Raw genomic sequence first — 27,182 nt, forward strand, 5'->3', positions numbered from 1 at the left:
GCTTGCAATGCAACACCCACCGGATGCCTGGGGTCTGGGAACCAGCTGCACCCTGCGGGACTTCACCAACCTGCCTTGACACTGTCCCATCGCACACCAAGCGGATTGACGGGGCCAGGGGAGGCCTGCCCTTAAGGTGGCTCTCCCGCAAGTCCACGCTATACCGCACTATACCACATTACCACAATTCCACTCCGGGCTCAACACTTAGCACTGGTAGGACTTGTTGGACAGCGCGACTGAGCGTAGTTTGCCACCCTATATGACTCCGCACGGCCTGTCCCTTCGGGCCTCTCAAGCGTGGCAGCCAGCTCACAGCCTCACAGGCTGGAGTTGAAGTGAAGATGACCGGTCGCTACGTACCGTACGGCTAAATGACGGTGACACGCTGTGCAACGTCACAGCTGGAGCAATACGCAAAGCACACAGGTCACAGCCACAGGGTAGAGCCATGGGCTGATGGCGCTTCTAGTCCTCAACTCCTCTTACAGCTCGACCTTGCCAGCGGACTGTTACTGCCCAGCCGACAGGGGGCGTCCAAGGCACTATCACACTCGTCGTGTTCCCACACGAAGCAACAATATGTTTGGCCTAGTACAGGCGACAACCGGAACAGAGCGCAGGTTTGCCCAGGGTGCACACCTGGGTCTGACACACCGTACTTCCCGTCCGTGCACACTTCACCAGTCTTGCTTGTTGGCGTCCCGCGCAAGCTTCGCAGCTTGCCTCACGTGCCACGCCGTCCCTCTCCCCCGACCAACAACTCCTCTTGCAGAGAGGTTGGCCCCGCTTGGGTCCCCGTACGTGCCAAGGGAAAAGCGGGCTGAGCCTACACCATCCATGTCATCAGTCTACGGCCGAAGGTATGATACTACCGTACCTCTGGAACATAGCGGTTTGTGCAGGCACTGCCAGGCCGGGTGTCCGCTTGGTCCAGCGGCCAAGCACAGTCAGTCCGGACACGAAACCACATGCATTAAACCCGCGGTAGTTTCCGCAGCCGCCACACCCTGTGCTCGCCTGCTGAACCCTACCCATGCACCGGCCGGTTCCAATATGCGCGCTGACGCCAGGCGGTACCACACACTCCTCGTCGTGGCCTTGCCTGCTCCCTCTTCTCCGCCGTCTCAAGCCTCCCACAGACCGGGCTAGACATTCAGGCGACTTCTGCCCCCCCCGTGTGCCCCCCCTTGAACCCTAGTAAAGCTTGCACACACTATTCTATACCACACATATGCGTTGCCTCCGTTGTATGCCCTGCGTGCAAGGGCGATGGGCGTCAGGCATGGGTGTCACCTGCCGTGCCTCCTGCTCGTGCGTCGTCTCCGCCTGCCGTGCCTCCTGAAGTCACGGCTTCGGGCTCCACCGGCTTTGCCGAACTGGCCCCCTTTGGCAATCACCATCTGTCATGCACAAGGCGAAGGGGACACGAGCGCCAGTGAGATAGATTGTACGGCAGGGGTATGCGCCTCGCATAGGGGTGGCCCCTGGCCTTGCAGCACCCGTACACGATCGCTGCGCAGAAGGCTGACCTAGCAGTGACCACCGGCATCTAGCACTATAAGCCCACAGCCCCTTCCTGCGAACGCGCGCCTCACGTTCACACACACACACACACATCCCCCACCTGCTCGTCGTCGCCGTTGTGTTGCCGCAGCCCAAACGCCTTGTTATCGCCGCTGATTCGTTCCATGGCATCCGACTGGTCCCCCGCCCGCTCCGCCACTACCAGGCCCGACACCTGCAGATCGGAAGGGAATCCAGGAACGCACCTAAGGATGAGTTCAAATCAAGCCACTACAGATGCTCCCAGTGACAAAGCGATCATGGCATAGGAGAACCACGGCTGGCATTCACCAGGCTGCTATGGCTGGTCATGAAACCTACGCCCATACCACACCTCAGCCCCCCGCCACCCACCTTGAACTTGTGCTCGCCACTGCGGCTGTCGGGCAGCACCTCCACCTCCACCTCGCAGGCAGCCGACTGGCTGACCTCCATCTTCACCAGGTAAACCTGACTCACACGATCCTTGATGTGCGCGTCTACACGCACCTCGGAGCAGGTGCAGCCCGACACGCACCTGTAAATGGCAATTTGGTAAAAGATAATGCAACCGCGGCCGTGTTGTTTACAGAGCTACGGGACACGTGGATGGCAGGCGAGGCGCGAGCATATACGAACCAGGCATCAGCGTCTCAGGCCATCCTCTCAAAGAGAGGCCCTTTCGCCCACTCCACCCCTACGGGCTGGTTCTGGGTCGTGGTTGGGTGGGATTGGAATGAACTACCTCCACCCGCATCCTCGGCGAGCCCCTACCGTCCCGCGCCTTCCCGCCACGCTCACCTCAGCGCGGCGGTGCCCATGTGCTGGTAGGAGCGCAGGTGGTGCAGGTACAGCGCCACCCGCTCCCCCGGAGGGCTGCCCAGTGACGAGCGGTCCGTGTCCACCCGCAGCCGCAGCCGGCTGCCCGGCTGCGTGGCCACATAGCCGGGCTTGGGCTTGGCGGCGGTGCCCTCATTGACCCACGCGAAGCCGTGCGCAGACACCAGTTGTGACCTGCGGAGCGTGTCATGAGGGAGGGAGGTGGTGCTGGCGGTCGTGCGGGTTTGGTCGTGCGGGTTTGGTTGTGCCGGTTTGGTTGTGCGGGTTTGGTTGTGCGGGTTTTGGCGGTGGCCGAAGCGCTCCGGGGCCCAGATGCCCCCAGGTCGCACCTGAACGCGTCGCCCACCAGGCACATGGTTGTGTTGGGTGCGGTGTTGCCTGCGCGGAGGATACATAGTCGTTGCTCAGCGTGAGACCATGGCCTAACCCGTCCTTTGCATGCACGGCAAACTCTTACCGTCATACATGGGTTCCGGCAGGGCCTCTGCCGCAGCCTCTGCGTCCGGGGCTCCATACGGCTCAATGAGTAGGCCCTGGACCGGGTGCGGGAAGGCCGAAGTCAACGTCAAGCCAAGCACTTGTCGGTGGGGCATCGAGTGAAGCGTGCACCACCTCCCTGCCGAGACAGCGTGCATTTCTATGCAAATCACCAAAACCTCCCATTGAACGTCGAGCTGGAATGGTTCTGCTTGGCCTGTGCAGCCTGGCCCGACCCCATGCCATTGCTGGCCTCCATCACACCACAGCATATGCGCATAACCGCCACCACCACCACCGCCACCACCGCCACCACCACGACCACCACCGTCAGGGAGTTAGCCTCTGATTCTTATCCTTGTCATAGGCTCGTGGAAACAACCGCCACCATCTGAGCACCCATCGCAGCAGGCTCTCACCACGGCGGTGCGCTGCAGCAGGTGCACCATAAGGTCCGCCATCACCTTGTGCCCGTGGTCGCCGGGGTGGTGGTCTGGATGGTAGGCGTGGGGGATGGAGGCAAGGGCAGGAGCCCGGCACATGATAGCAGTCAGATCCCTGCGACCGTGTCGCTTGCGCAGGAAATGCCGTACTCTACAGGCGCTGCACCGACCTGCTACGCCACCTGATACGGCCGTTGCCAACAGCGCAGCAGATGTCTTTGACCTGCGACCCAGAAGGTGGCCATCATCGAACCCCAGTACGCACCCACGAACACGTCCTCCCATAGGAAGCCGGGTACAGACTTGTGTGCAGCCAGGCGGTACAGTGCGGTACGCAGCGACAAGTACGGTACGTCGTAGTACTGCGAGATGGCCACTGTAAGGCATACAAGGTGCGGTGCGGGGCACACGGTGAGCAGGGACGTGGTGCATCCATGTGAGAGGCAAGAAGGAGTGCGAGAGATGCTGAGTGGCTTGCCGATGCATCAGCAAAGGTTGCGCACGCGTTATCGTGCACGCAGCGCCAAGCATTTCGGCCTGGCGTCCTTACCCTGCGCATCTTCGGATGTCTCATAAAAGTGCCTGCAGGTAGGCGCAGTGTTGCAGCGACGAGTCACTTTGCCACGTGAAGCGCTGGTGTTCTGGGGCGTCTCCAACCGTCCGGCTGCCCTGCTCCGGCCCCGGAACTCGCGTCCATTCATTGTCACAACTCACGCATATGCATCCGGCGGGGTCTCGTTGTTTTTGGGGTGGCCGCCGCGGTAGCTGGCCATGCCGAAGGAGGGCACCTGCAGCGGGGCAGTCCAGTTGCTGTCACCCGCCAAGGCGCCAAACAAGCAGGCCACCGAGTAACGTACCGGCATTGCGGCCCAACACACGCACCTGCAGCAGCACTACGGCCGGGCGGCTGGGGAGCGCCAGCACCCGCCGCACCAGGCGCTCCATGTCCTGGACCACGCGGTTTCCGAACAGCACCGAATCCAGGCCATCATTCAGCGTGTACTCCATGATCACCAGATCCACGTCCGGATCCAGGCTCAGCTCCAGGCACATGATCATGTACGGCGTGGGCACGCCTGTCATACGTGACACCACGACACACGTAATGCCGTAGTGATTAAGAGGGGTTACCGGGTAGGGCATCAAGCTCAGCGCCAGCCACGTTGTCCCTACTGGCACCGAGCCACTAGAAATTGGTGCAGTGCCGCAGTAGTGCGGAACGCAGCGTCATGCGCGTGCAACGGGTGCGAGCTCCGCGGCAGTCGCGTTGCTGAAGCGGGTCCAGTGCCAACATGCCGACATCCTGAGCTTGCTTGCACATGTCAGGCGAACAAGGCCCCCCACATGCGACCGCCCCACCTGGTGTGCACCCGTTGCGGCCCGTAATATTGGCGCGCGGGAATGCGGAGATCTGCAGGCATGCCCGGTGCGGCATAGTTCAAGCCCAGTCAACAGCGAGGCACGACTGCACGCACAGGGACCAAACAGTGACCAATCCGCATGTACCAGTGCAACGGAACCGGCCGTGCTCACCATCCATCGTGTAAATGTGCTGCAGTTGAAACAAGAACGGCGTACACATCTGTCGTCAGTCACGCACAGGTCCACGGGTATGCCTCCTTACCAGGAGGTGCTATGCAGGCTACACGCTAGCGGAGGGCACCGCGGTCGCCGCTCCAACCTACCTAAACCAATCGGTCTCGCCGCGTTTGCTGGTAAACTGCCCCCAGCTTATACTGCGTGGCGTGCAGTGGCAGGGCAGATGCATGTGGAACTCAGTTCATTCAGTTGTCCGGACAGTTACAGGCGCCCATTTGCAGTATTATAAACCCAGACCTGTACAATACTGTCAACCTGCGCGACCGCACTTGTAGACCTGTGTAGACTGGACCCACACGCGACACACGCACCGTGCCCCACATTGCGACAGCGCACACCATTACCTGCCACCTATGACTGCAACCTTGAAGTTCGTCTTCTGACCGTGCGGCAGCAGCAACTCCTTCACTAGGCGGCGCAGCCGCGAAGCGGCACCGATGTACGCCGTTCCGCGTTGCAACTACAGTACACATTGAGGCACGACACCTTAATGAGCATGGCGCCTTGGACCCATGCGACAGCGGACACAGGAAGACAACCTCTGCAAGGCCACCCGCAGCATGATCCTTCCTGCCATACCTGCAGCTTGGGTAGCGTAAACCGGTATCCGCCGAACACGCTGGAGAGCAGTGTACTGCGGTGCACAAGGTCATTGGCACATGGCATGTGCGCGAGAGGCAACACGAGGCAACGGTACAAGCACACGGGCATGAACGCATGCTGTCATGTACGATATATGCGTTCAATGCAGGATACACAGGATGTAAAAATGTCAATCGTGTCTGCTGTGCGCTCCTGGATTGCTGCAGCGTGGATGGCGGCGAGGCGGACCTGCGGCCAGACTGGAGCCTGCACCGTACCTGACTGGTTGTCGGTTCACGTCCACGGTGCTCCAAGTGTGACCCCAGTCCCATCCCTGCATGTGCCGTGGCACAGATTGGTACCAAGCGTCAAGGGGCAAGCACGTCAATACCGCGTTGTCTCCTGAAGGACCAAGTCGAGCCTGAGACTGTCAGTGGCACGGACACACCCGGCAGCAGGCATGCCGACTACAGCCAGCCTACAGAAGGCGCACCAGCTCTGGGCGGTTGCGCGTTCTGTTCATATGGTCGAGGCCCATCCATTTCTCCGTCAGCGCGTCCACACGAAGAAGGAGCAAACTACAGAAAATGACTGAAACGCTGCAGACTCGCCGAAGCGTCATCCAATAGTGTTGCAACATATATAGGCTTCAATTGGAGCATGAGATGAAGTACGCAGAACTTAGCTCTAGAGCCAGCGCGGCCAGCGCGGTTGTCCTGCGTTGACGCGTTACCTGACTGTCTAAATGAATGGAACAATGCAAGTTATGGCTAAAACTATGTACGCGGGAAAGAACCTATTGCGATGGAAGTCATATAACTGGGGCGCCACATCTGGCCTCCTTGTTCCACAACCACGATGGCTCACGAGCTTCCCCATTGTCGCCCCCTCCCTACCCCTACCGCACAGCGCTGTACCCACTGTCACGCAATGGCACCCACTACACAAGAGCTGATGCCTTCAGAAAGGGTATATGCTCCATGAGTAGAAGGTTACAGAGGTATGGGGGGTTCCCCATGGACCGGAGCGCCCCCCTCATGGGGAGAACCGCATGTACCGGGGCGCCCCCCTCGTGGGGAGCGCCCTCGGCTCCCCAAAATGTCGTCATCGCGGAACACCGCGCCCGCGCCCTCCACCAGCAGTCCCAGCCCTCCCCCCTTCTCAGGAGGGCTTCCCATAGCTCCCCGCGGCTCCATGCCTGCTCAGCTCGTGCCCGCTGGTGACGGCGCCGGGCACTCCGATTGGCTTACACCGCCGGCGCCCCACACGGTGCCTAGTAGTGCCCAGTGTCAGTGCTGCTACAAATCTAAATACAGCACATAAAACGAAGCTCTATTGAACGCCCTTGCTTCTTCTTGCTATCTTGGTGTCCCTTGCAGTCCCCGGCCGCATGTTAACCGTGTAGGCAGCTAACAAACAATGCATACGATGAATATTAAATTCAACTGAATGAACTACAAATGGCCCGACAGGTAACCTCATAACTCAAAAGTTATAAGTCGACGCTCGGGCTTGCTAATGTAAATACCCGCAGAAAAGTAAAGCTGCAAAGATCAGGCATGGCCTACACGCTGCGAACAACAACCTCTCGGCGCTGTTTGATGCCAACGCCGTGGAGGACCTCGAGGGCTCGCAACTGAAGTGAGTGCTCTCATAAAATAACAAAGCCGTGCGATGTTCTCGAGATGCACCGTGCGTCATGTTCACTCGCACTCACAGGCAACTGCCGGGCGCCCTCTACATTGTCGCCGACCCCACCTCCTCCTCCATTGAAGTCCATGCTTACGGCTCCATGGATGACCCTATGCTCGTGCCGAGCATCACGCACCTGGTGAAGTGCGCGTACGCAGTACACCAGCTCCGCCAGCCCCCACCCAACATTACCATCGTCAAGGCCAAGGCGACTGGCACCACCGCAGGGCCAGCACCCAAGCCAGAGTCCTACCTGGTGAGGGAGACGCTGCGCTTTGTGTACCAGGTGCGTCTTTCTTATGGAGTACAGCGCACACTTGTCTGAAGGACACGTACCTGCCGCGCAGAACGCCGTGCTGCCAGGCCTTCGGGAACTGTACGATACAGGATTCACAGTGCACATGTGCAACGGGGGCAAGTGGAGCAAGGATGACGGCGTGTCAGCAGGGAAAATTGCAAGCTGGATTCCTGCAGACGGGGGGTCCTGCACATGTGATGGCAGCACGTGCATGGACGCGCGGGTGAAGTTAGGGTTTCCTAACGTGCCGCTGGTGGACTACATGAAGCACGAACTTCGGAAGGAGGAGGCAAAGAAGGCTATCAGCTGGGGGGTGCGGCGGAGTACGTTCGTTGCTCAGAAGGTGGCCGAGTAAGTATGCCTGTACTCTATTGCTGCCGGCACGTAGACATGGCTTCTTTTTGCAGGTTGGAGGCGGAATGGAAGGAGGAGCGTGCCGACCACAAGGTGAGCATCTACCGTGTACGGTACGGTACCGCAGTTGTTATTGCCTACCCGTCCATTGATGCTTGTAGGCATCTCAGGCGCGATCTGGGGCCGCTGCGGCCCGGGTCCAGCAATCAGCGGAGTCTGATGCAAGTGACAGCGATGAGGAGGTGGTCAACCCGGTGGTGGCTCGCAAGGTCCGCAAGCAGCAAGGTGTGCAAGCCTCGTGTGCACGGTTGCGTGCCAAGCTCCCATTAACTCCTTTCATCCCCTATGCAACAGGTGCAACTGCACTCAGCCAGCAGCTCCTGCAGACGCATTTTGAGCGCTTCAACATGGATGGGAAGGGGGCTGGGGAGGGCTCGCTGCTGCAGGTGCTGAAGGAAGAAGGCTATGGGCTATCCAAGGCAGCCCTGGCCAGGGCGCTGCGGGATGCCAGCTTGAGATGGGGCAAGCTCACGCCGACGCAGGTAAGTGCACATGCTAGGGCGGCTACGGGTAGTTTGCTGATACTTGCAACGCTGCAGGAGGAGGCACTCGGCCACTTCCAGGAGGTGAAGGAAGAGTACGGCGAGGAGGAAGCTGTGGGGGTCATTGCTGGCATGCTCAGCCTGACGCTTGAACATGCTCGCAAGCGCCTGGCTGCGGCAAAGTTGCTCCGTTCTCGTAAGTTGATACATCCCGTCGTGACTGCATCCGTACTTGAACAGCGCATTATGATGCAGGCGTGGACAAGCAGCCGGAGGGCTCTGGGCGGGCGGTGCAAACGGCACTCAGCAGGCACACCACCAAGAAGAGTCGCGGTGGCAAGGAGGGCCACGGCAGAGAGGAACGCCGCGGTGATGATGTGAGCCGCGGTGATGATGTGAGCCACGGCGGTGAGGCGAGCAGCAGCGGCGAGGCGAGCAGCAGCGATGAGGAGGGCGGTGGTGAGGAGGGGAGCGGCGGTGAGGAGAGCAGCAGCGGTGAGGAGAGCAGCAGCAGTGAGGAGAGCCACGGCTGCAGCGATGTCGATGAGGACGCCCCATGTAAGAAGTGCGGCGGCGCCGACGCGACCGTCTTTGACATGGTATTTTGCGATGACTGCAACGACTGCTATCACGTGAACTGCCACGAACCCCCTCTCACGGCGGTGCCGATGGGCCGCTGGAGCTGCAGCACATGTGCACAGAAGCCCGTTGGCTGTGCGGGCGGCGGGTTGGGCGGGGGTGCCGAAGCACTGCAGCGCGCAGGCGGGCCCGGCGCGGACTTGGAGGTCGCAGCACTGGGCAGGGCGGAGACAGCTGCCGGCGCCACCGCGGCAGTGGACTGCAGCAGCACGGGTGGCGGTGACGGCGGGGCGCTAGAGCCGACAGCAAGCCCACCGCCAGGGCTGGGCGGGCTGGCCGAAGCACTGCAGCGCACAGGCGGGCCCGGCGCGGACTTGGAGGTCGCAGCACTGGGCAGGGCGGAGACAGCTGCCGGCGCCACCGCGGCAGCGGACTGCAGCAGCACGGGTGGCGGTGACGGCGGGGCGCTAGCGCCGACAGCAAGCCCACCTCCAGGACTGGGCGGGCTGGCCGAAGCACTGCAGCGCGCAGGCGGGCCCGGCGCGGACTTGGAGGTCGCAGCACTGGGCAGGGCGGAGACAGCTGCCGGCGCCACCGCGGCAGCGGACTGCAGCAGCACGGGTGGTAGTGACGGCGGGGCGCTAGCGCCGACAGCAAGCCCACCTCCAGGACTGGGCGGGCTGGCCGAAGCACTGCAGCGCGCAGGCGGGCCCGGCGCAGACTTGGAGGTCGCAGCACTGGGCAGGGCGGAGACAGCTGCCGGCGCCACCGCGGCAGCGGACTGCAGCAGCACGGGTGGTGGTGACGGCGGGGCGCTAGCGCCGACAGCAAGCCCACCTCCAGGACTGGGCGGGCTGGCCGAAGCACTGCAGCGCGCAGGCGGGCCCGGCGCAGACTTGGAGGTCGCAGCACTGGGCAGGGCGGAGACAGCTGCCGGCGCCACCGCGGCAGCGGACTGCAGCAGCACGGGTGGCGGTGACGGCGGGGCGCTAGCGCCGACAGCAAGCCCACCTCCAGGACTGGGCGGGCTGGCCGAAGCACTGCAGCGCGCAGGCGGGCCCGGCGCAGACTTGGAGGTCGCAGCACTGGGCAGGGCGGAGACAGCTGCCGGCGCCACCGCGGCAGCGGACTGCAGCAGCACGGGTGGCGGTGACGGCGGGGCGCTAGAGCCGACAGCAAGCCCACCGCCAGGGCTGGGCGGGCTGGCCGAAGCACTGCAGCGCACAGGCGGGCCCGGCGCGGACTTGGAGGTCGCAGCACTGGGCAGGGCGGAGACAGCTGCCGGCGCCACCGCGGCAGCGGACTGCAGCAGCACGGGTGGCGGTGACGGCGGGGCGCTAGCGCCGACAGCAAGCCCACCTCCAGGACTGGGCGGGCTGGCCGAAGCACTGCAGCGCGCAGGCGGGCCCGGCGCGGACTTGGAGGTCGCAGCACTGGGCAGGGCGGAGACAGCTGCCGGCGCCACCGCGGCAGCGGACTGCAGCAGCACGGGTGGCGGTGACGGCGGGGCGCTAGCGCCGACAGCAAGCCCACCGCCAGGACTGGGCGGGCTGGCCGGGGCACCGGTGCACAATAAGCGCATAGCAGTTGATGAGCTGCCAAGACGTAATAAGGGCGCAAAGCTGCAAAGCATCCTTGAGATGTTGAAGAAGTAGTTGACACGTGACACTGAGCAACCCGTTGACATGTCTCAAGGATAGTCCGTTCGGATAGTTTTTACTGGCTGGAAACCATATATAATAAGGATACTTATGCTATGTAGGTGCCACCTGCTGAGTTTCAACTGAATCGGAGGTGGTCATTTTTGGAAGGTAGTGCTTCTGGGGGTCGTTTCGGCGGGGTTTGGGAGGTGTGAGAGGCGAGTCGCTCCAAACTGAAGGTCACCTGCTTGCGTTCAAACTTGAGAACATGCATTCTGATACTATTAGATTTCATATTAGATATGCTGGCAGCACGTTTGGTGTCTAGAGACTTGGTCAGTCCAGCACATGACATGTCGGCACGCTCGGCACACTCGGCATGAGAACGCTCAGTAGGTCATCGTACTTCTGTACGCTGTATAACGTATGACCGGTAGCTGCAATAAAGGATTCAGCTTGATGTCAGTACCACCATTCCAGGAAGCACGCCAAGAGCGTTGGGTCCCACCACCGCCGGAGTCAGAAACATCCCATCACCCACACGCCCGGCAGTATGTCAATCTGCAGGCCAGCTGCCTATGCTTACAGCCCGCTTTCCCGTCATCAGTGTCACCAATACCCCAGAGACAGCACTCACACGCCCGGCAGTACATTAGTGTGCAGGCCAGCTGCCTATGCTTGCAGCCCGCTTTGCCGTCACCAGTGTCACCAATACCCCAGAGACAGCACTCAAACGCCCGGCAGTACGTTAGCGTGCAGGCCAGCTGCCTATGCTTGCAGCCCGCTTTCCCGCCACCAATATTCAAGAGACAGCACTCACATGCCCGGCAGTACGTTAGTCTGCAGGCCAGCTGCCTATGCTTGCAGCCCGCTTTCCCGTCACCAGTGTCACCAATACCCCAGAGACAGCACTCAAACGCCCGGCAGTACGTTAGCGTGCAGGCCAGCTGCCTATGCTTGCAGCCCGCTTTCCCGTCACCAGTGTCACCAATACCCCAGAGACAGCAGGGGGGGGGTAGAATCTTCCGAAACAGACCCCATGCCTCAAATGGATAGAGCTCAACGAGAAAATCACGAATCCGCTTTCAAAATCGAAAATGGGTTTCTGGGTGCAAAGTTATGACCCCTCAAAGTGGCCGGTCGGTCGGTCGGTCGGGGGTCCCAAGAGGTTTTGCACAGGTTCGTGCCAAGTTTTGTTCCTAGCGCTTCTGTCCTGCAGCACGCGGCGCAATGGGTGCAGCTCAACGATGCGTGCGTAGGTATACCCCAGACTCAGCACACGTGCATAGTTTGGGGCAGTTTGGGGAGCGGCATGTCGGCATTTCGGGAGATGCCTGGGGAACTGGTCAGGGACAGGCCGGTGCCGGCCGGGCTTTGCATGGATGAACGTGTCAGCACATTTCGTATCATCAAGTAACATTGAAGTAAGCCGTTGCATAGCAGGCCAGTCTATCAGGATACTTGTCGGCAGTCGGGCCACATGTCCACATGTCCACATGTCGGTCGGTCAAAGTGTGTTCCCAAGGCGGATCATCAAACATAGCGATAGAGCTCACCGAGAGCAGTCAATTGGCACCAACCTGACAAAAAACTAAGGGGTTCTGAGGGGGTTTTGGGGGGTCGTACGGCAGGGGGGGTCGGTCGGTCGGTCGGTTGGGGGGTCCGGGAGGTTTTGTGGCATGGGGTCAAAAAAGTTTGTTCCTACCCCCCCCCTGGAGACAGCACTCAAACGCCCGGCAGTACGTTAGCGTGCAGGCCAGCTGCCTATGCTTGCAGCCCGCTTACCCGCCACCAATATTCAAGAGACAGCACTCACATGCCCGGCAGTACGTTAGTCTGCAGGCCAGCTGCCTATGCTTGCAGCCCGCTTACCCGCCACCAATATTCAAGAGACAGCACTCACATGCCCGGCAGTACGTTAGCGTGCAGGCCAGCTGCCTATGCTTGCAGCCCGCTTACCCGCCACCAATATTCAAGAGACAGCACTCACATGCCCGGCAGTACGTTAGTCTGCAGGCCAGCTGCCTATGCTTGCAGCCCGCTTTCCCGTCACCAGTGTCACCAATACCCCAGAGACAGCACTCAAACGCCCGGCAGTACGTTAGCGTGCAGGCCAGCTGCCTATGCTTGCAGCCCGCTTTGCCGTCACCAGTGTCACCAATACCCCAGAGACAGCACTCAAACGCCCGGCAGTACGTTAGCGTGCAGGCCAGCTACCTACACTTGCAGCCCGCTTTCCCGCCGCGAGTGTCAGAAGTGTTCCAGAGACAGCACTCACGCGCCATCCTTACTTTCTTCCGTTGCCTGTATGGTTTACACCGTGCCCCACCTTAGCTACTCAGTCATTCACTGCCTCCACCGTGCACAGCACATCAAATTTTCCTCGCATGCGGTTGCATGCTGCCAAGTGCAGCCCAAGCAACCGCCCGCGGCTACTCCGCTCCTCTACACCGCACTGTGCCTGGGTCAAAAGGCGCGCGCGGTGCGTGTAGTACTTGACCGCACACGTGCTTTCTTTAGTGATAAGCTCTAACTCCTCCGTGCACCGCACAATTTCCTCCTGCGCGCGGCGCCAACGCGCTTCCAGCTTCGGCACCCCTAGGCGCCCGTGCCGTGGCACCCACGGAAAGGCCTGCTTCTTGAGGGCCTTGCCCATAGCCCCCGCAGCTGAGAGGCCACTCCGCAGTTCTTCAGACGTGGCTCTGGGGACTTTACTCCAGCTGACGAGATCGCCCCACAGCCGGGCCACGGACTCCCGCGCCCGCCTCTCCTCTTTCACCGCAAGCTGCTGCTGGTGGCGGCGGCCTGCCAGTTTCTTGACCACGTAGCCAAGCGCAACGACGTCCGACACGGCATCCTGTCAGCACCGAAAGACACACGCAGGCAGGTAAAGATTGATTGTTGTGACAGTGAATGTACAAGCATTGCAAAATGACGGCGGGCATCGCGGCCCGGAACGTACCTCTACTTCGTCACACAGTTTCGCAAGCTCGCTCTCCGCCAGCGCCGCCAGTGCTGCCTGCATCAGCACCGACCCTGGGCCCCAGGCTACTGGATCGTACCCGTGCTTGTGCTCGAGCTCTGCAGCCTGCTCCTTTATGGAGCGGATGAGGACTGGTCGCTGCCACACGGGCACAGCATCCGCGCCTGGAAACAGCAGCCCTAGACGCACTGCGTCCGAGCTGTCGTCCAGCGCATCCTCACGCTGCAGCTTCATGATGGCAAGTCTGCAGCGTGCATACTCTGCAGCAGACACACTCACGCCTGTGCCCGTGTCCGTGCCCGCGCCCGTGCCCGCGCCCGCGGCCGTGCCCTCGCCCGTGCCCGCGCCCGCGGCCGTGCCCTCGCCCATGCCCTCGCCCGTGCCGGCGCCCGCGCCTACGCCGGTGCCCGCGCTTGCGGCTGCGGCTGCGGCTGCGGCTGTGCCTGCGCCTGCGCCCGCACCGGTGCCCGCAACGGGCTCCATTGCGGGCTGCTGCAGGCGCTGTCGTACCTGCATGACAAGTGGCGAAGGTGGAGGCTATAAGTAACTTGTAACTAAAGGTTCAGAACATGAAGACTTCTCAAAGCAAGCCCCCCACCAAGCTAATTACCCACCTCCTCGACCTCGCAGCTCATCTCCTTTGCAAGGGCTGCCTCCAGGTCGTCAACGCGCTGCCGCGCACTGGACAGGACCGCCTTCGCACGCTCACGCATGCGCCAGAGCCGCATCGGCATGTCCTCCAAAACGTCCCGGCAGTACAGGCGGCACACACGCTCCAGATGCGCCTCCCTATTCGCCGGACTCATGTACTGGGTGACCCCGCCATGCGGCCCAATGACGCTGTTGAAGATCTCAGCCGGCTCCCCAGTGCCCTGCCCCACACCACCTACGCTGGCGTGACCAAATGCCTTCTGGCAGGCGAGGCTGCAAACAGTACACATGACATTGTTAGTCATCGCCAGGGTAAGAAGTGATAGCCACTCACCTGTGGGCGTACCGATGCCACGGCGGGATTAGGGGTCGCAGGCCTGCGCCCAGCTGCTGCAGCTCTGGAGCTTGCCGTCCCAGCCATTTGGTGTAGGATTTGCCCCACCTGCATTCATTGCAGTCGCAAAACTTAGCGTAACTGTATGGAACGGAAGCAGAAGCCCTACAGGAGCAAACCCACCTGCAAGCAATGTCGTACCACCAGAACTGCACCGCTGTTCCAGCGCTCAGGAGAGACAACGCCGCAGTCGTAGCGTAGGCATGACGTTCGCCTCCGAACAGGTTCATCAACCGCAGCAGCATACCGTGCCGGCATAGCACAGCCCCGACTGCCGTGATCAGGTTCTTGCGTGACTCGGCTGCAAGCACCTGTTGGGGCAGACGGGTCGGGTTAGGGCTGTAAGGTTCTGTTAGGCCATGGTGCTGGTACGTCACTCATTCCACACTACTGACCTTATCGGCGTTGAAGTTGGAGCAGTGGGTTGCTCCAATCTGCTGCGAAGCCGTGCCGTCTGCAAGTACCTGCTGGATGAGCGTGTTGGGCAGGAAAAAGCGGCGGCGTGCAAGCTGCGTGTACTGCGCCGCGTAGCCTCTGAACGCCAGCAAATTCAACTTGAAGCATGCGTCGAAGTGCACCGAGTGGAGACAAGAAGGACCCGGACCAGAGCCCTCAGGACTGCATGCGGTGAGCAGCCATGCTGAAGCGACAGCGGCTGCACCAAGCATGGCCACAGTAGCGGCTGCCATGGCGCCGCCGGCTGGCCCGGCGTCTGCCATGTCCACACCCGCCACGCCGCCACTGCCGCTCGGCCCGGCGCGTGCGCCCACCACCGTTTCCCCAGCCACTGCAGCGGCAGCCGCTACGCCGGCTGCCATGGCGCCGCTGGCTGGCCCGGCGTCTGCCATGTCCACACCCGCCACGCCGCCACTGCCGCTCGGCCCGGCGCGTGCGCCCACCACCGTTTCCCCAGCCACTGCAGCGGCAGCCGCTACGCCGGCTGCCATGGCGCCGCTGGCTGGCCCGGCGTCTGCCATGTCCACACCCGCCACGCCGCCACTGCCGCTCGGCCCGGCGCGTGCGCCCACCACCGTTTCCCCAGCCACTGCAGCGGCAGCCGCTACGCCGGCTGCCATGGCGCCGCTGGCTGGCCCGGCGTCTGCCATGTCCACACCCGCCACGCCGCCACTGCCGCTCGGCCCGGCGCGTGCGCCCACCACCGTTTCCCCAGCCACTGCAGCGGCAGCCGCTACGGCGGCTGCCATGGCGCCGCCAGCTGGCCCGGCGCCTGCGTCCACCGCCATTGCTGCACATGTGACGCTGTCACCGCAGCAGGGGCAGCTGTTCAGGGCGCCGCGAGGCCAGTCGGTTATAGTGTCCTCCGGGTAGTCCTCGATGACGTTCTGACAGTCCATATACAACAGCAGCGCCTCGCGCATGCGCTGGCGCAGGGTTGTCGCCGACACAGAGCTTGGACGGGAGATCCCATTGCGCTCCCAGCTGTTCATCATAGCGTCACAAAACGCGTCTGCGCTGAGATGTCTGGTCCTGAATGACAGGATGTCATACATCTGCAGCACGGACTGGTGCCACCAGAGAACGTTCTTGCCAGAGTGAGCGTGGTCGAGGTCCCACCCGCTGTTCGAGTCGGAGACGCAGTCCGCCTGAACCGGCAGCAAGTTGCAGCCCTGCTTGCACGTTGTGCACCAGCCCACAGGTATTTCCGCGATCACAGGCTGCTCCCATGTGACAATTGTCACGGAACATCGCTTTCCCCCGAACACCGCGGACACGCCGCACCCAGGACATGTGCGTGGGATGGCCTGGGCCAACGCCCGCAGCGTGTCGGCGGCACTGTCGAGGAGGCGGCTGCGGCTGTCTGCCCCCGAGGCGTAGTGCTTTAAGAACGCCTTTCGGACCCTGACCTGAGCTGCAACGTCCACTGATGCGTCGTCGCCTTGCTCGGTGTCTTCATCATCGGACTCGCTGTGCACATGCGGCAGCGGATCCGCTGCTGAAGCGCCCATATGCATTTCCACGTTAGCATGTTGCTCTCCCTCATCATCTTCTAGCTGGTGGTGGCCTACTTCCTGTTGAGTGTTGCTTGGTTCAATGCGAGGTCGCACACGCACTCTAACTTGATTCGGGTTTTTCCTCTTCGCAATTCGATCCGTCCTTTTAGCGCCTGCACTTATAGGGTTTGGAACTTTGAAGTCCCTAAGTGACATTGTAACTGGTCCAAGCTACTGTGGCATTTTGGCACTCCTGCTACATAAAGCTAGTCCGTCCAAGAAGTGATGCCGACATCTGCTATTGAGGTTACGATATGCAGGCGCGCGGTCCAGGCCAATCGGAGTGCCCGGCGCCGTCACCGACGGGCACGAGCTGAGCAGGCATGGAGCCGCGGGGAGCTATGGGAAGCCCTCCTGAGAAGGGGGGAGGGCTGGGACTGCTGGTGGAGGGCGCGGGCGCGGTGTTCCGCGATGACGACATTTTGGGGAGCCGAGGGCGCTCCCCACGAGGGGGGCGCCCCGGTACATGCGGTTCTCCCCATGAGGGGGGCGCTCCGGTCCATGGGGAACCCCCCATACCTCAGGTTACACGTCTGACCTCGCCTGCATGACAAGTTGCTCTAGCGGGTGCGTTGGCGCAAAGCGGGGGCAGCTCTGACCTGCACCGCTACCAACCGGTGCTCCGATGTGGGGAACAACTTTTGGCACGATGTGGACGGACTAGCCTGGACTAGCCTCCGGGTCTGCACCAGTGCCCCACCACCACGGCGCCGCTCACAACACGACATCGCTTCAACGTAGCCAATTAAGGCGTCGCAAGCGGACACTCCTGGACGTCCCATTCTGTACATGCAAGGGTGCGTCATCGAGGTGCAAAGCTGGCAGATGGGCGTCGGGGCGTGCCAGGGTCTTCAGGCAGCGTCTCATGGCACTGAAGCCTGTGCATGTGCATGTGCAGTCTGGGACAATTGAATGAGGTCTGAGAGACAGATCAAGACTAGGGCAGCAGTCGGTGAGATCCACGCCTCCTGCCTGACGTTGAGTTAGACAGTGCGACCGAAATGCGCGAAACGCAGGACGCAGAGGTAAGGGTAGGGTAAAATGAGTCCTCGTGACCCCGTTGGTGCCGTATCCGCAGTACGTATGGACAGGATGCGGGCGACAATGCAGGGTTGCCCACTTTCCCCTAACCACCAGCATCACCACCGCCTGTCCCATCGCACAACCACCGGCATCACCACCGCCGGCACGGTTCTGAACTGGACTTGCTAGGCCCCAATTCCTCACCACCGTCTCGCAAGCGCTCCTGTTGGCACACCGTGCCAAGGCCGTAAGGACCTTGGTCGGCATACAGGAGACAGCGTTTCACCTGGTCAAAAAGGACGCGCGTCCGGCGCGCATGACGTTGCATGCGACATATGCACATGCACGTCCACATGCAGTGGTGTGCAGTGCCCGCCCACACCGGGTGGGCAGCTGGCTTCAGCTGCTCCTGTCATCAGCGCGTTGCTCACGTGCCTACACGCGGTGCTAGCAGGATCCAAGACCACCCCGATGCAGCGCAGGGTCCAACTGAAGGCCGCTTGACTTCGGGCTCCCGCGTCGGACGCCGCGCCTTCTGTGTAAGCTGGCTCAAGTCGACACACCACTGAGCTCCACTGGAGCGTCACCATAAGTGCTGCTGCTCTGGGCCGCATAATTCGGGCTTCCCCTCCAGTGCAGCCGTCGGCAGCATGGCAACCGAAGTGCAGCGCGCCCGTGCAGCCGGGTTGGGCCGGACCCGATCGAACTGAGCACAATTCCATGCTGTTTAACATGATATGGAAGACCAGCTAAACCAAACAGGTGAACGTCCGGCCAAGGCCAGCCTCTGAACTTGGTACTTTGAGGCCTTCGTGGCGAAGACCAGTTCGTGAGTGTGCTTGTGTTCATATGTTTGCGGATGGCTTTGAAAGAGGGCCATTGGGAGTCTGGAAAAATTGCCAAACAATGCACCATTGCCGAATTGCATTGCTTGCGGCACAACGCCGGTCGCTGTCTCCACGCATTGCCCACTTAGGTTAGCTAGACCATATATCTCTGTTGTTATCCTTTAGCGTAACAACAGGACAATGCAGGTGCGAACGGGCGGTGGCTTGCAACGTGTAGCTCCAAGCTTTCAAGGCCTCAAAGCTGCAAATTGAGCTATCTTCCATTCTATGGGAATTCAGGTGGCTTCGCGCGCTTCGGTGCGCCCCTTCACGGCGGCTCGCCAGCCCCGCTCTCTTGTTGTGGTGAACGCGTCCTCGGATGCTCGCCTGCGCCTGCACAACCTGAGCCCCGAGCCCGGCAGCCGGCGTGATGAGAAGCGCAAGGGTCGTGGTTATGCTGCTGGCCAGGTGCGGGACTGGGACGAGGCTTTTGCGGCGCAGAATGTGGGTGGTGCTCGCAGCTCAACTATGCGACCTGCCGCCTTCCTGTATTTGTAGGGTGGCACCTGCGGTTTCGGTAACCGTGGTCAGAAGGCGCGCTCGGGCCCCAGCGTGCGGCCTGGCTTTGAGGGTGGCCAGACCCCTCTCTACCGCCGCCTGCCCAAGCTGCGTGGTATTGCCGGCGGTAGGTTGCGTATATCAGTTACGCCGGGCACGCACGGCTGGGCATCGGTTTGGCAAAGCGACGCTTGAGTTGGAGGGGCATTTTGTGGCTGAACTCAGGAATTGCCGAGGGCACCACTCGACCGAGCTGGTGACGCGCCGGGAACCAGAAGCCAGTGCCTGTAATTGTACATTGCTCCTCGGAGATGTTCTGGGTCGGTGGACTTGCGGCACGGGACTTGCGCGAGCGTGTCGCAAGGCATTGATGCCTGTGGACGTGGCTGTGGCCGGAGCAGTCCGCGCGCGTGACTCGTGTCGCGGGCATGGGTGGCAGACACGCACAGGGGTTTGGGGCAAGAGCAGGCCTGGCCTGCTCCGGGTCCACGGGAATAGGTCGCGTGTACGTGGGGACTGACTGCTGCGGTGTCCTGTGTTGGCGCTTCAACAGGCATGAGCGCTGGCCTGCCCGACTTCGTGGTGGTGAACCTGGATGACCTGGAGAAGCACTTCAACGCTGGCGAGGACGTGACCCTGGCTGCCGTGAAGGAGAAGGTGAAGAGCATCAGCGGCCGCGATGCCTCCCTACCCCTGAAGGTAAGCGTACTTGGCCTAGGCACAAAGGGGCTGACTGGCGGTGGGCCATGTACAACGCAGGCGTCAGGTTGCGAGCCTTTAGGTGCTGGACAGGCAACACTGGGATCGCGGGACATGCATACGGGAATTTCTTCATTTGAAGACCTCGTCAAGCAGGGTTCGTGCTCACATCGTGCTCTCATTCGCTGCATCGTTGCATCAGGTGCTGGGCACTGGCAGCCTGAGCAAGTCGCTGAACGTGCACGCCACCGCTTTCTCGGAGTCTGCCAAGGCTGCCATTGAGGCTGCCGGCGGCAAGGCCGAGGTGCTGGCCGCTAAGACCAAGTGGACCAAGAAGGTGGGCAGGGTGCCGGAATGCGAACTGGGCAAGTGACACAGGTTCTGACTGGGCTTGAGCCAGGATTCGGGCAGGAGGGTTTGATGCTGCACCACGCAGCTTGGAGGCGTGCTGTCCAGCTCTAAGCTGAGTAGTTGAGGGTTCCTGCAATGCCGGCGCTTACGGTTCTGCCCTTCCACCCGTTGCGCTGCATGCTCGTCGTGGCTACGATTGGCCACAGGCGCACAAAGCCCTGGTGAGTTTGCGTGGCGGGACACAGCGTTGGGCTTTGCAGTGTTGGTTGCTCATGCTCTTAGGCTCACAATGCGGGGAAATGGCGTGGCTGCAGCGCATTACGCGGTGGCGTCGGGCTCTGCCTTACCGGGGCCTGGTTCACAAAGGCATTTCTGCTGCTGTCTCTTTATCAAATGCCAGGTCGCGGACATGGCCGCCAAGGGCATGGACTACGAGAAGGAGAAGCTGAAGAAGCGGATTGACAACCTGAAGGCGAAGGGCATGTTCGAGGAGCGCGTGCCCAAGGCGAAGCCCGCCGCTGCCGCTGCTGGCAAGAAGAAGTAAGCGCCTCAAGCGCTTGCGAGTATACACGCATGGCCAGGCCGGCGTTTGCGCAGATCTGAAGGACACGGTTAGCCAATGGCGCTGCACAGCTGGCAGCAGCCGCAGCCGGAGGCGAGCTTGACAGGCGTTGTGCGTTGGCTCGTTCCGCGCCTGAGTGCAGCACGGGTCGGTTTACCATGGGCTCTCAGAACCTAAGGGCCAGCACGTGGTTAGGACCGGCGTCTCTTGACTACCGGTTGCGGTAGGTTGAGGCGGAGAGTCGGCATGTTTGCATGACAGACTGCTTCGCAGGTGGTAGGCGGTGGCAGGCAAGACCCTAGCCCGGCAATTTTGGGATGTGAGCCGAGGGGTTGTGTCTGGGACATGAGTCATGTAAGGTGGGTGACTGGAGGATTTCGTGCGTGGTTCAAGTGTGCAAGGCAAGGTGGTGTCAGGTGTAGACTGAGAGGGTGAGAGGCGTCGCAGTGCGCTGGCGTCGGGGTTACCCTGTAAATTGACAAATACAAAGCCGATGTCTGGAGTCTGCATGCTGGCGTTAGATACCGTAGGCACCGGCTGGCAATGCCAATCCCAAAGCCTGGCAAAGGTGCCCAACGAGGCAACGCCAACCGGCGTGCATCTCAGTGCATCCTGAATGGTGACGCTTTCCACCCTGATCTCGACTATTGGACTACCGTGCTCCAAGTAGGGACCCTCCGGGTTCGAACTCCTTCCAACGCATTGCGGATATGTGGTGGGACCTCGCCAACCTGCCTTGAACCCTGTCCCATCACACACCCTGTTAGGGACAGGGGAGGTCAGGGTGACATGGCGCCAGGCCGCCAGCCATGCACAGCCCGCGCGTGCACCCTACGGGTTCAACTGTGGCTTTCATTGTCTACGAGGAGTGACGTGATCGTGGTGGCGGCGGGCAAAGCAGGCAGGACCGGCACACGCCGGGGCCACGCACGGGAATGAAACGCGGCAGAGCTGCCATTTTACAGGTTAGGCAACTCCGACAGCCACGGACTTGCAGGACTCGTTTCTGCTGTGTAAATGTAGGTAAAGAACTGTAGTATTATCTTGTCAGAAGCCAAGAACGATGTGGGAGGACGGGCTGCCCACGACAACCTCGAAAACACAAAATGCGCTTGAGAAAAAGCTGCTGCCCTTTTACCAGGACCTAGAAGGAATCCAGGACGCTGAGGAGATACATGACTTTTTGGTTCTGCATCGCGAAAACCACGTCGCTTACCTGCACAGCGGGCTTGGCCAGCTGAGCTCTGGCTTTGCGGTGCTGGATGCGAGCCGGACATGGATTGTATACTGGCTGGTCCATTCGCTGGCACTGCTGGGGGCCCCGCTTCCGAAAGATGTGACGGCGGACGATATTGTCGCCTTCCTACAAAGCTGCCAGCATCCGGCGGGAGGTTATGGTGGCGGGCCGATGCAGCTGGCGCATCTGGCGCCCACCTACGCAGCTGTCGCGGCCGCGGTGACTGTAGGCGGGAAGGCGCTGGGGTCCATAGACCGCGCGGCCGTGCGCAGCTTCCTGCTGCGGATGTGCATCCCTCCAGAGCAGGGAGGCGGCTTTAGCGTGCACGAGGGTAAGCGATCAAGTGGGAGGCATTGGGGTGGATCGGAGGGGCTGGCTGGCCAGGCTGGATGGGCAAACCTTGTGTTCCAGTCGCCCATGGGTCACCAGCGCATCACCCAGGTCATGATCAGCCCACCCGCTGCCTCACACGACCCGCCCACCTTCTCATCTCCCCTGTGAAACCCGCGCCCGCCAGCCCTCCATGCACGTCTTTCCAGACCCATGCTTTGTCAGTCCTTCAAACCATCCCGCCCATTCCACGCACGCGGCCTTACCCTGTGCTGCCCTGCCCTGTTCTGCTCCCGCTTCCCCTCCCTCTTCCCCGTGGCCCGTGCTCTCTCCCTCTCCCTCTCCCTCTCGCTCTCGCTCTCGCTCTCCAGGCGGCGAGGGCGACCTGCGCGCCTGCTACACGGCAATGGCGGTGGCGCACATGCTGGGGCTGGACGCGGACAAGCAACAGCTGGCGGCGCGCAGCGGGCTGGCGGGGTACGTCCGCGCGTGCCAGGTGCGTGTGTGTTTGGGGAGGAGGAGCGGGTTGAGGTGCACAGGTAGTCAAGATTTTAGAGCCGGAATGAAGAGGCGGGGGCATGGAAGGGGAGGGGGCGGGGCGGGGCGGAACGCAGGCAGTGGGAGCTGGAAGGTGGGAGGAATGGGGTGCGGCTGCATGCGAGCACGCGCTTTGGCATTGGCGGCCCGCGGCACCGGGCAGTGCCGGAGTGGCGGTGCCGGGGGAGATGATTCCAGTTGACAGCTGCGCTCTTTGGGGATTGCGTGGCACCGTCACACCGCGCACACTGCCCTCCATTGCCACCACCAGACCTACGAGGGTGGGCTGGGCGGTGAGCCGGGCAACGAGGCGCACGGCGGCTACACCTTTTGCGGCGTGGCGGCGTTGGTGCTGGCGGGCGGGCCGGGGCTGCTGGCGGCGACGCTGGACGTGCCGCGCCTGCTACACTGGCTGGTGCACCGCCAGGTGGGGGCGTGGGCGGTCGGTGGAGGTTTGAGGTTGGTGGGGGTGGGGTTGTCTTTATTCTCAGTACGTAATACGAGATGCGGGTGGCGTAGCTGACGGGCCCTGCCGCCCCCCCCCCCCCACACACACACAACGCGTCTGCTATACTACTGTACCTGACTACGCCTTCACTTCTTAATTCCCCCCCCCCACACACACACACACTGCCTCCCTCTGCCGCTTTCTCCCCCATCCCCCGCGCCCCCAGGGCTCCATGGAGGGTGGCTTCAATGGCCGCACCAACAAGCTGGTCGACGGCTGCTACAGGTGCGTGGGGGTGGACACGGGGGCCGAGCGCGGCCGCGGGAGTTGTTGCCATGAGTAGTTGGTCCAATGCCAACGTGAGAGAGGTGACACGGGGCAAGCGGGGGGCACGGGGAGAGGCACAATGGCGCCTTACAAGCGGTCCTGGTGTAGGCAGCACCCTGCAACAGAGGCGAACACATGCATGAAAAGGCAGTTGGTGGCTGTTGGACATTCTGTGATGCTGGTACTGTGATTTTATTTTGGCGGCTGCAGCTTCTGGCAGGGCGGCGTGTTCCCACTGCTGGCTATGCTTTCGCCATCAGCGCTGCGCCCGCCGCCGGTGAGTTGGGTGTCAACATTGAAGGCAGGCAGACGGGGCGGGGAAAGGCGGCTGTGGGCGCGCGGGTAATGCGGGCGACAGTGCAGAACTCTGTGTGCGTTCCTCTCAAAACAACCCCACCTCCAAGCTTGGTTAGCTGCACAATGTTACATGCGTGTGTGTCTTGTGTGTGTATGCGTGCGTCCGCCTGCTTGCTGCAGGTGCCGCAGGACTCCGCAGGTTGGCCGGAGGTGCAGGTGCTGCCGGCGCCAATGATGGGTGCGTCGCCGCCCTTTGAGCTGGTGAGGCCGCGTGCGCAGTCGCGTCATGCACAGTGTGTGTGTGTGAGTTGGGCGTGTCTTGCTTGCGCGTCTTGAGTGGGTGTCACGGTTGTGTTGGTAGGCAGCAATGGGCAATAGCCTTAGCCGCAAATCCTGCCCTGACCACACACATGCAAACGCAAACGCCCTGCTGGTACTGGATATTTACAACAACACGCATACACACGCCTCCGCCAACCCCGCCACCTGCAGGCCGAGGAGGAGATGCACGGGCGCATGCACGCCTACGAAACCCTGCGTGCGCGGGCGCTGGAGGCGAGCGACGTGGCGGACGGCGCGCTCAAGGGTGCGGCAGCGCGGCACAGCGCGGACAAGGCGCGGGCGGCGCGGGAGCTGCTGGACCAGGCAGCCAAGGCGCACGAGGTGGGTGTTCGTGTGTCCGAGTAAAGCGCAAGAGAAGCGCATTGTGGTGTGTGTTGCAGAAGGACGCCGCACAGGGGCTTTCATTCATCATCAGCAACGCCGTGTTGTTGTTCTTGTTGTTGTTGTTGCGCCGCGAAGCATTCCGGTCTTCAGTCAAGCTCTCGTCGCGTCACGCCACGCCGGGGCCTTTAACCTTTCGTGTCACGCGTCACCAGCCGCTTGCGTGGTGCATGATGCCTGGTGCCGCCCCCCCTGCTGACTGCTGCTGCGCCCCATGCCCACTGCCCGCTGCCCCACGCCTCACCTGCTGCCCTGTCAGGCGGGCGAGGCTGCCACCACCCAGATGGCGTGCATCAACGTGTCCGCCTTCAACATCTTCCCGCCGCCCGACCCAGAGATGCTCACCGCGCAGGTGGGCGGCATGGGCAGGTCAAAGCGCTTAGGAATGTGTGCGATGTGCGTGTACTTTTTGAGAGCACATGGTTGAACGGGAACGTGCGGATGTGTGCCTGTGCTCGTTAAACGGGACGACGTAAATGGCGTGGCGAAACACCTTACATGTGTTGTGCGGGTTAGTGCATGAGTTCAGGGGGTAGTGGCAAAGCGTGGTGGCAATGGCCACCTGATACGTTCCCCCAAGCCGCCTCAGACGTGCAGCTTAACTCCTTGGCTAACGTTAGCTTGCAGTTTCCGCACGCCCTGTGCAATTCGTGCGCACGCGCGCAGTGTCGACCCTCTCCCCTCTTGCATTTCCCAACACAGAAGCATTGACCGACATGCATGGTCTTTACGCTTCACTCCTCTGTGTGCTCCTTGACACGCAGGAGCAGCAGTACGCCGCTCACGTTGCCTACGCGGCCGCAGTGGCGGCAGGCGCGCCGCCACAACTGCCCGAGGGCACGGCGCCGCCGCCACCCGCGCCGCCGCCGCCGCTGTGCAACTACGAAGCGCTGCAGCTATGGATCCTCAAGTGAGTGGGCGGGAGGCATGGGCCAGTGGGAGCTATTTTTCACCCTTTGCTTTTGAATCCCCTTGTCCTCCGAACACAAACACACACGCACATGCACTTCGCATTGTTGTTTTCTTAGCATACACGTACCCACTGTTATTTCCTTTCTTTAACACACAGGTGCTGCCAGGCCACCAAGGGCGGCCTGCGCGACAAGCCCGGCAAGCCCGTGGACTTCTATCACACCTGCTACTGCCTCAGCGGCCTGGCGGCGGCGCAGCACGCGCCCGGCGCCGCCGTGCTGGGACCGCGCGAGGCCAACCTGCTGGCGCGCGCCGACCCTGCTGTCAACGTGGTGGATGACAAGCTGACGGCGGCGCGGGCACACTACGCGGCACGGCCGCTGCCGCCGCTGGAGGCGGCCGGCGCGGGTGCGGGAGGGGCGGCTGGGGGCGCAGGCGGCCCGGAGCCGATGACCTGAGGCGGCTGGTAGCTAGGTGTGGGGGAGCAGGCATGTGGAGGAGTAGGGGTGTGGAGGAGCAGGGAATGGATGCGATGGGGCAGAGTGGTAAGGGGGCTGGTTGGCGTAGTCCCGTAGTGTGCAGCAGGGCATTCCCTGACCCCAACAAGCAATTTCCGGCGCTAGAACATATGAGCGCGGCTGGTATAACGCCCGAGTTACTGTACCGAGGCATCGCTGACTTGCTGGCAGGCTGGTGGTTCGCTGACGAGCGTTCCTCACGCTCCGGGCGCCCGGCCAGGCGATAGCAGCAGACACGCACACAACGCAAACACCACACTCGCGAAGCAGAGCAGCATCGCACCTGCAGGCAGGCGACCAGCAGGGAATGGAGCGTAACAAGTTGCAGGCCGTGTGGGAGTGTGGCCTCGCGTCGGGCGTTGAGAGCATGTGGAGGAATCAGGTTTGGCGTGGAGCGTGCTGTTGCCGCGGAGCAAGGCTGCTCCTGCGTGTGCGGTTATGCTTTTGCATGCGTTGCGTCCACGGTGCGGCCAGGATACATATAAAGCAGGCAGGCATGTGGATTGTTGCGGAATAAAGCGGAGTCACAGCTTGCAGTGCCCGAGTGTAAGGCATCAAGGCAGGGTCCATGCACGCGGCAAGCGGGACGCCAGCAATTGCCAAGACACACTGGCCGACGATCGTTTGATTACACCACCTGAGACGTTTCCATCTGATTCCTTGCAACCCGGGCTGCATATGTCCAAATACAAGCACTGGATGGGGCTTAGTTTTGAGCGAGCGGCGCCACCCGTGCACCCACCCCACGCTCACTGTTTTACCCCTTTTGAAGCACACAGATGCCTTATGAGGTTTCGGCTTTGCTGTTGGCCGATTGCAACTAATAGAGACCACCATTTGCCTAGAAATGCCAGGCTTTGCCCCCTCTGCAACAAAGGAGTAGAGGATGAACGGCATGTTTTACTTGAGTGTGAAGCGTACACGTGTGTCAGATCAACGTACGGTATCAGTTCTGATTCAATGAAGCAGGTTATGCAAGGTGCTGACCAGGTTAAGTTGGCTTGCTGCGTACGTGATATTTGGTCTAAGCGCTGTCTTTTGATAAGGCAGAACCACGACGGTGCACACGGTGTGCAAGACGCAACTAACAATCCAGTTCCAGGAGGCGAGGGGCCCTTGCGGCTCGGTCAGACTCGCTGCAGGTATAAGGAATGCACACTTGTAACACACACACACACACACACACACACACACACACACAC

The 27,182-nt window shown here is 61.6% G+C and overlaps 6 protein-coding genes across 9 annotated transcripts; 3 read left to right on the forward strand and 3 right to left on the reverse strand.

The window, feature by feature from the left end:
* On the reverse strand, positions 1-6,257 carry CHLRE_14g612300v5 (uncharacterized protein). Of its 2 annotated transcripts, none has more exons than XM_043070012.1 (18): positions 5,980-6,257; positions 5,765-5,820; positions 5,484-5,538; positions 5,249-5,364; positions 4,991-5,041; positions 4,839-4,857; positions 4,665-4,716; positions 4,188-4,381; positions 4,020-4,093; positions 3,856-3,887; positions 3,571-3,681; positions 3,282-3,355; positions 2,843-2,918; positions 2,715-2,763; positions 2,347-2,559; positions 1,921-2,083; positions 1,628-1,741; positions 1-1,387 (listed from the first exon to the last, which is right to left on the reverse strand). In XM_043070012.1, the coding sequence occupies exons 1-18, from the start codon at positions 6,007-6,009 to the stop codon at positions 1,280-1,282; spliced, it is 1,587 nt and encodes a 528-aa protein (XP_042916685.1). In that variant the 5' UTR covers positions 6,010-6,257; the 3' UTR covers positions 1-1,279. The 2 variants fall into 2 exon arrangements, with proteins under 2 accessions (XP_042916685.1, XP_042916684.1); XM_043070011.1 differs by having other exon boundaries at positions 1-1,403.
* Positions 6,258-6,792: 535 nt separating this feature from the next.
* CHLRE_14g612350v5 (uncharacterized protein) lies at positions 6,793-10,998 on the forward strand. The gene is made up of 9 exons (XM_043070013.1): positions 6,793-6,958; positions 7,021-7,127; positions 7,206-7,464; positions 7,526-7,827; positions 7,884-7,923; positions 7,992-8,115; positions 8,185-8,372; positions 8,430-8,568; positions 8,628-10,998. The coding sequence occupies exons 1-9, from the start codon at positions 6,947-6,949 to the stop codon at positions 10,604-10,606; spliced, it is 3,150 nt and encodes a 1,049-aa protein (XP_042916686.1). The 5' UTR covers positions 6,793-6,946; the 3' UTR covers positions 10,607-10,998.
* Positions 10,999-12,892: 1,894 nt separating this feature from the next.
* Positions 12,893-16,876, reverse strand: CHLRE_14g612400v5 (uncharacterized protein). Of its 3 annotated transcripts, none has more exons than XM_043070015.1 (7): positions 16,485-16,876; positions 15,015-16,247; positions 14,743-14,930; positions 14,560-14,667; positions 14,189-14,498; positions 13,554-14,023; positions 12,893-13,448 (listed from the first exon to the last, which is right to left on the reverse strand). In XM_043070015.1, exons 1-6 carry the CDS (start codon positions 16,584-16,586, stop codon positions 13,970-13,972), a joined length of 1,995 nt encoding a protein of 664 aa, XP_042916687.1. In that variant the 5' UTR covers positions 16,587-16,876; the 3' UTR covers positions 12,893-13,448; positions 13,554-13,969. The 3 variants fall into 3 exon arrangements, with proteins under 3 accessions (XP_042916687.1, XP_042916688.1, XP_042916689.1); XM_043070014.1 differs by having other exon boundaries at positions 13,554-14,084; XM_043070016.1 differs by having other exon boundaries at positions 13,554-14,084; positions 14,189-14,667.
* A 268-nt stretch (positions 16,877-17,144) lies between these two features.
* Positions 17,145-18,507, reverse strand: CHLRE_14g612426v5 (uncharacterized protein). The gene has a single exon (XM_043070017.1). It carries the CDS (start codon positions 18,242-18,244, stop codon positions 17,945-17,947), a length of 300 nt encoding a protein of 99 aa, XP_042916690.1. The 5' UTR covers positions 18,245-18,507; the 3' UTR covers positions 17,145-17,944.
* Positions 18,508-18,607: 100 nt separating this feature from the next.
* CHLRE_14g612450v5 (uncharacterized protein) lies at positions 18,608-21,137 on the forward strand. Its single transcript, XM_043070018.1, has 7 exons — positions 18,608-18,688; positions 18,782-18,949; positions 19,040-19,166; positions 19,593-19,738; positions 19,941-20,075; positions 20,296-20,310; positions 20,490-21,137. Exons 1-7 carry the CDS (start codon positions 18,683-18,685, stop codon positions 20,631-20,633), a joined length of 741 nt encoding a protein of 246 aa, XP_042916691.1. The 5' UTR covers positions 18,608-18,682; the 3' UTR covers positions 20,634-21,137.
* Positions 21,138-21,647: 510 nt separating this feature from the next.
* CHLRE_14g612500v5 (uncharacterized protein) lies at positions 21,648-27,157 on the forward strand. The gene is made up of 10 exons (XM_043070019.1): positions 21,648-22,219; positions 22,590-22,714; positions 23,027-23,182; positions 23,430-23,488; positions 23,741-23,807; positions 24,008-24,088; positions 24,320-24,490; positions 24,810-24,902; positions 25,315-25,460; positions 25,620-27,157. The coding sequence occupies exons 1-10, from the start codon at positions 21,715-21,717 to the stop codon at positions 25,918-25,920; spliced, it is 1,704 nt and encodes a 567-aa protein (XP_042916692.1). The 5' UTR covers positions 21,648-21,714; the 3' UTR covers positions 25,921-27,157.
* Positions 27,158-27,182: the final 25 nt, after the last annotated feature.

The sequence above is a fragment of the Chlamydomonas reinhardtii genome, chromosome 14 (genome assembly GCF_000002595.2).
Source record: "Chlamydomonas reinhardtii strain CC-503 cw92 mt+ chromosome 14, whole genome shotgun sequence".
Taxonomy (NCBI): Eukaryota; Viridiplantae; Chlorophyta; class Chlorophyceae; order Chlamydomonadales; family Chlamydomonadaceae; genus Chlamydomonas; species Chlamydomonas reinhardtii.

Coding starts and splice junctions, on each gene's coding strand:
- CHLRE_14g612400v5 (XM_043070014.1), bottom strand. CDS start 16,586: ATGGGCGCTTCAGCAGCGGATCCGCTGCCGCATGTGCACAGCGAGTCC. Junction 14,931..15,014: donor CCAACTTCAACGCCGATAAG/GTCAGTAGTGTG, acceptor CTGCCCCAACAG/GTGCTTGCAGCCGAGTCACG. Junction 14,499..14,559: donor TGGCATCGGTACGCCCACAG/GTGAGTGGCTAT, acceptor TACTGTTTGCAG/CCTCGCCTGCCAGAAGGCAT.
- CHLRE_14g612450v5 (XM_043070018.1), top strand. Junction 19,167..19,592: donor GCTGCGTGGTATTGCCGGCG/GTAGGTTGCGTA, acceptor GCGCTTCAACAG/GCATGAGCGCTGGCCTGCCC. Junction 19,739..19,940: donor ATGCCTCCCTACCCCTGAAG/GTAAGCGTACTT, acceptor TCGTTGCATCAG/GTGCTGGGCACTGGCAGCCT.
- CHLRE_14g612300v5 (XM_043070011.1), bottom strand. CDS start 6,009: ATGAACAGAACGCGCAACCGCCCAGAGCTG. Junction 5,821..5,979: donor CGCGCAACCGCCCAGAGCTG/GTGCGCCTTCTG, acceptor CGGCACATGCAG/GGATGGGACTGGGGTCACAC. Junction 5,042..5,248: donor GTTGCAGTCATAGGTGGCAG/GTAATGGTGTGC, acceptor CACGCCACGCAG/TATAAGCTGGGGGCAGTTTA.
- CHLRE_14g612426v5 (XM_043070017.1), bottom strand. CDS start 18,244: ATGGTGACGCTCCAGTGGAGCTCAGTGGTGTGTCGACTTGAGCCAGCT.
- CHLRE_14g612500v5 (XM_043070019.1), top strand. CDS start 21,715: ATGTGGGAGGACGGGCTGCCCACGACAACCTCGAAAACACAAAATGCG. Junction 23,808..24,007: donor CAGCGCTGCGCCCGCCGCCG/GTGAGTTGGGTG, acceptor TGCTTGCTGCAG/GTGCCGCAGGACTCCGCAGG. Junction 25,461..25,619: donor CTGCAGCTATGGATCCTCAA/GTGAGTGGGCGG, acceptor TTTAACACACAG/GTGCTGCCAGGCCACCAAGG.
- CHLRE_14g612350v5 (XM_043070013.1), top strand. Junction 7,924..7,991: donor AGGAGCGTGCCGACCACAAG/GTGAGCATCTAC, acceptor TGATGCTTGTAG/GCATCTCAGGCGCGATCTGG. Junction 8,116..8,184: donor CAAGGTCCGCAAGCAGCAAG/GTGTGCAAGCCT, acceptor CCTATGCAACAG/GTGCAACTGCACTCAGCCAG.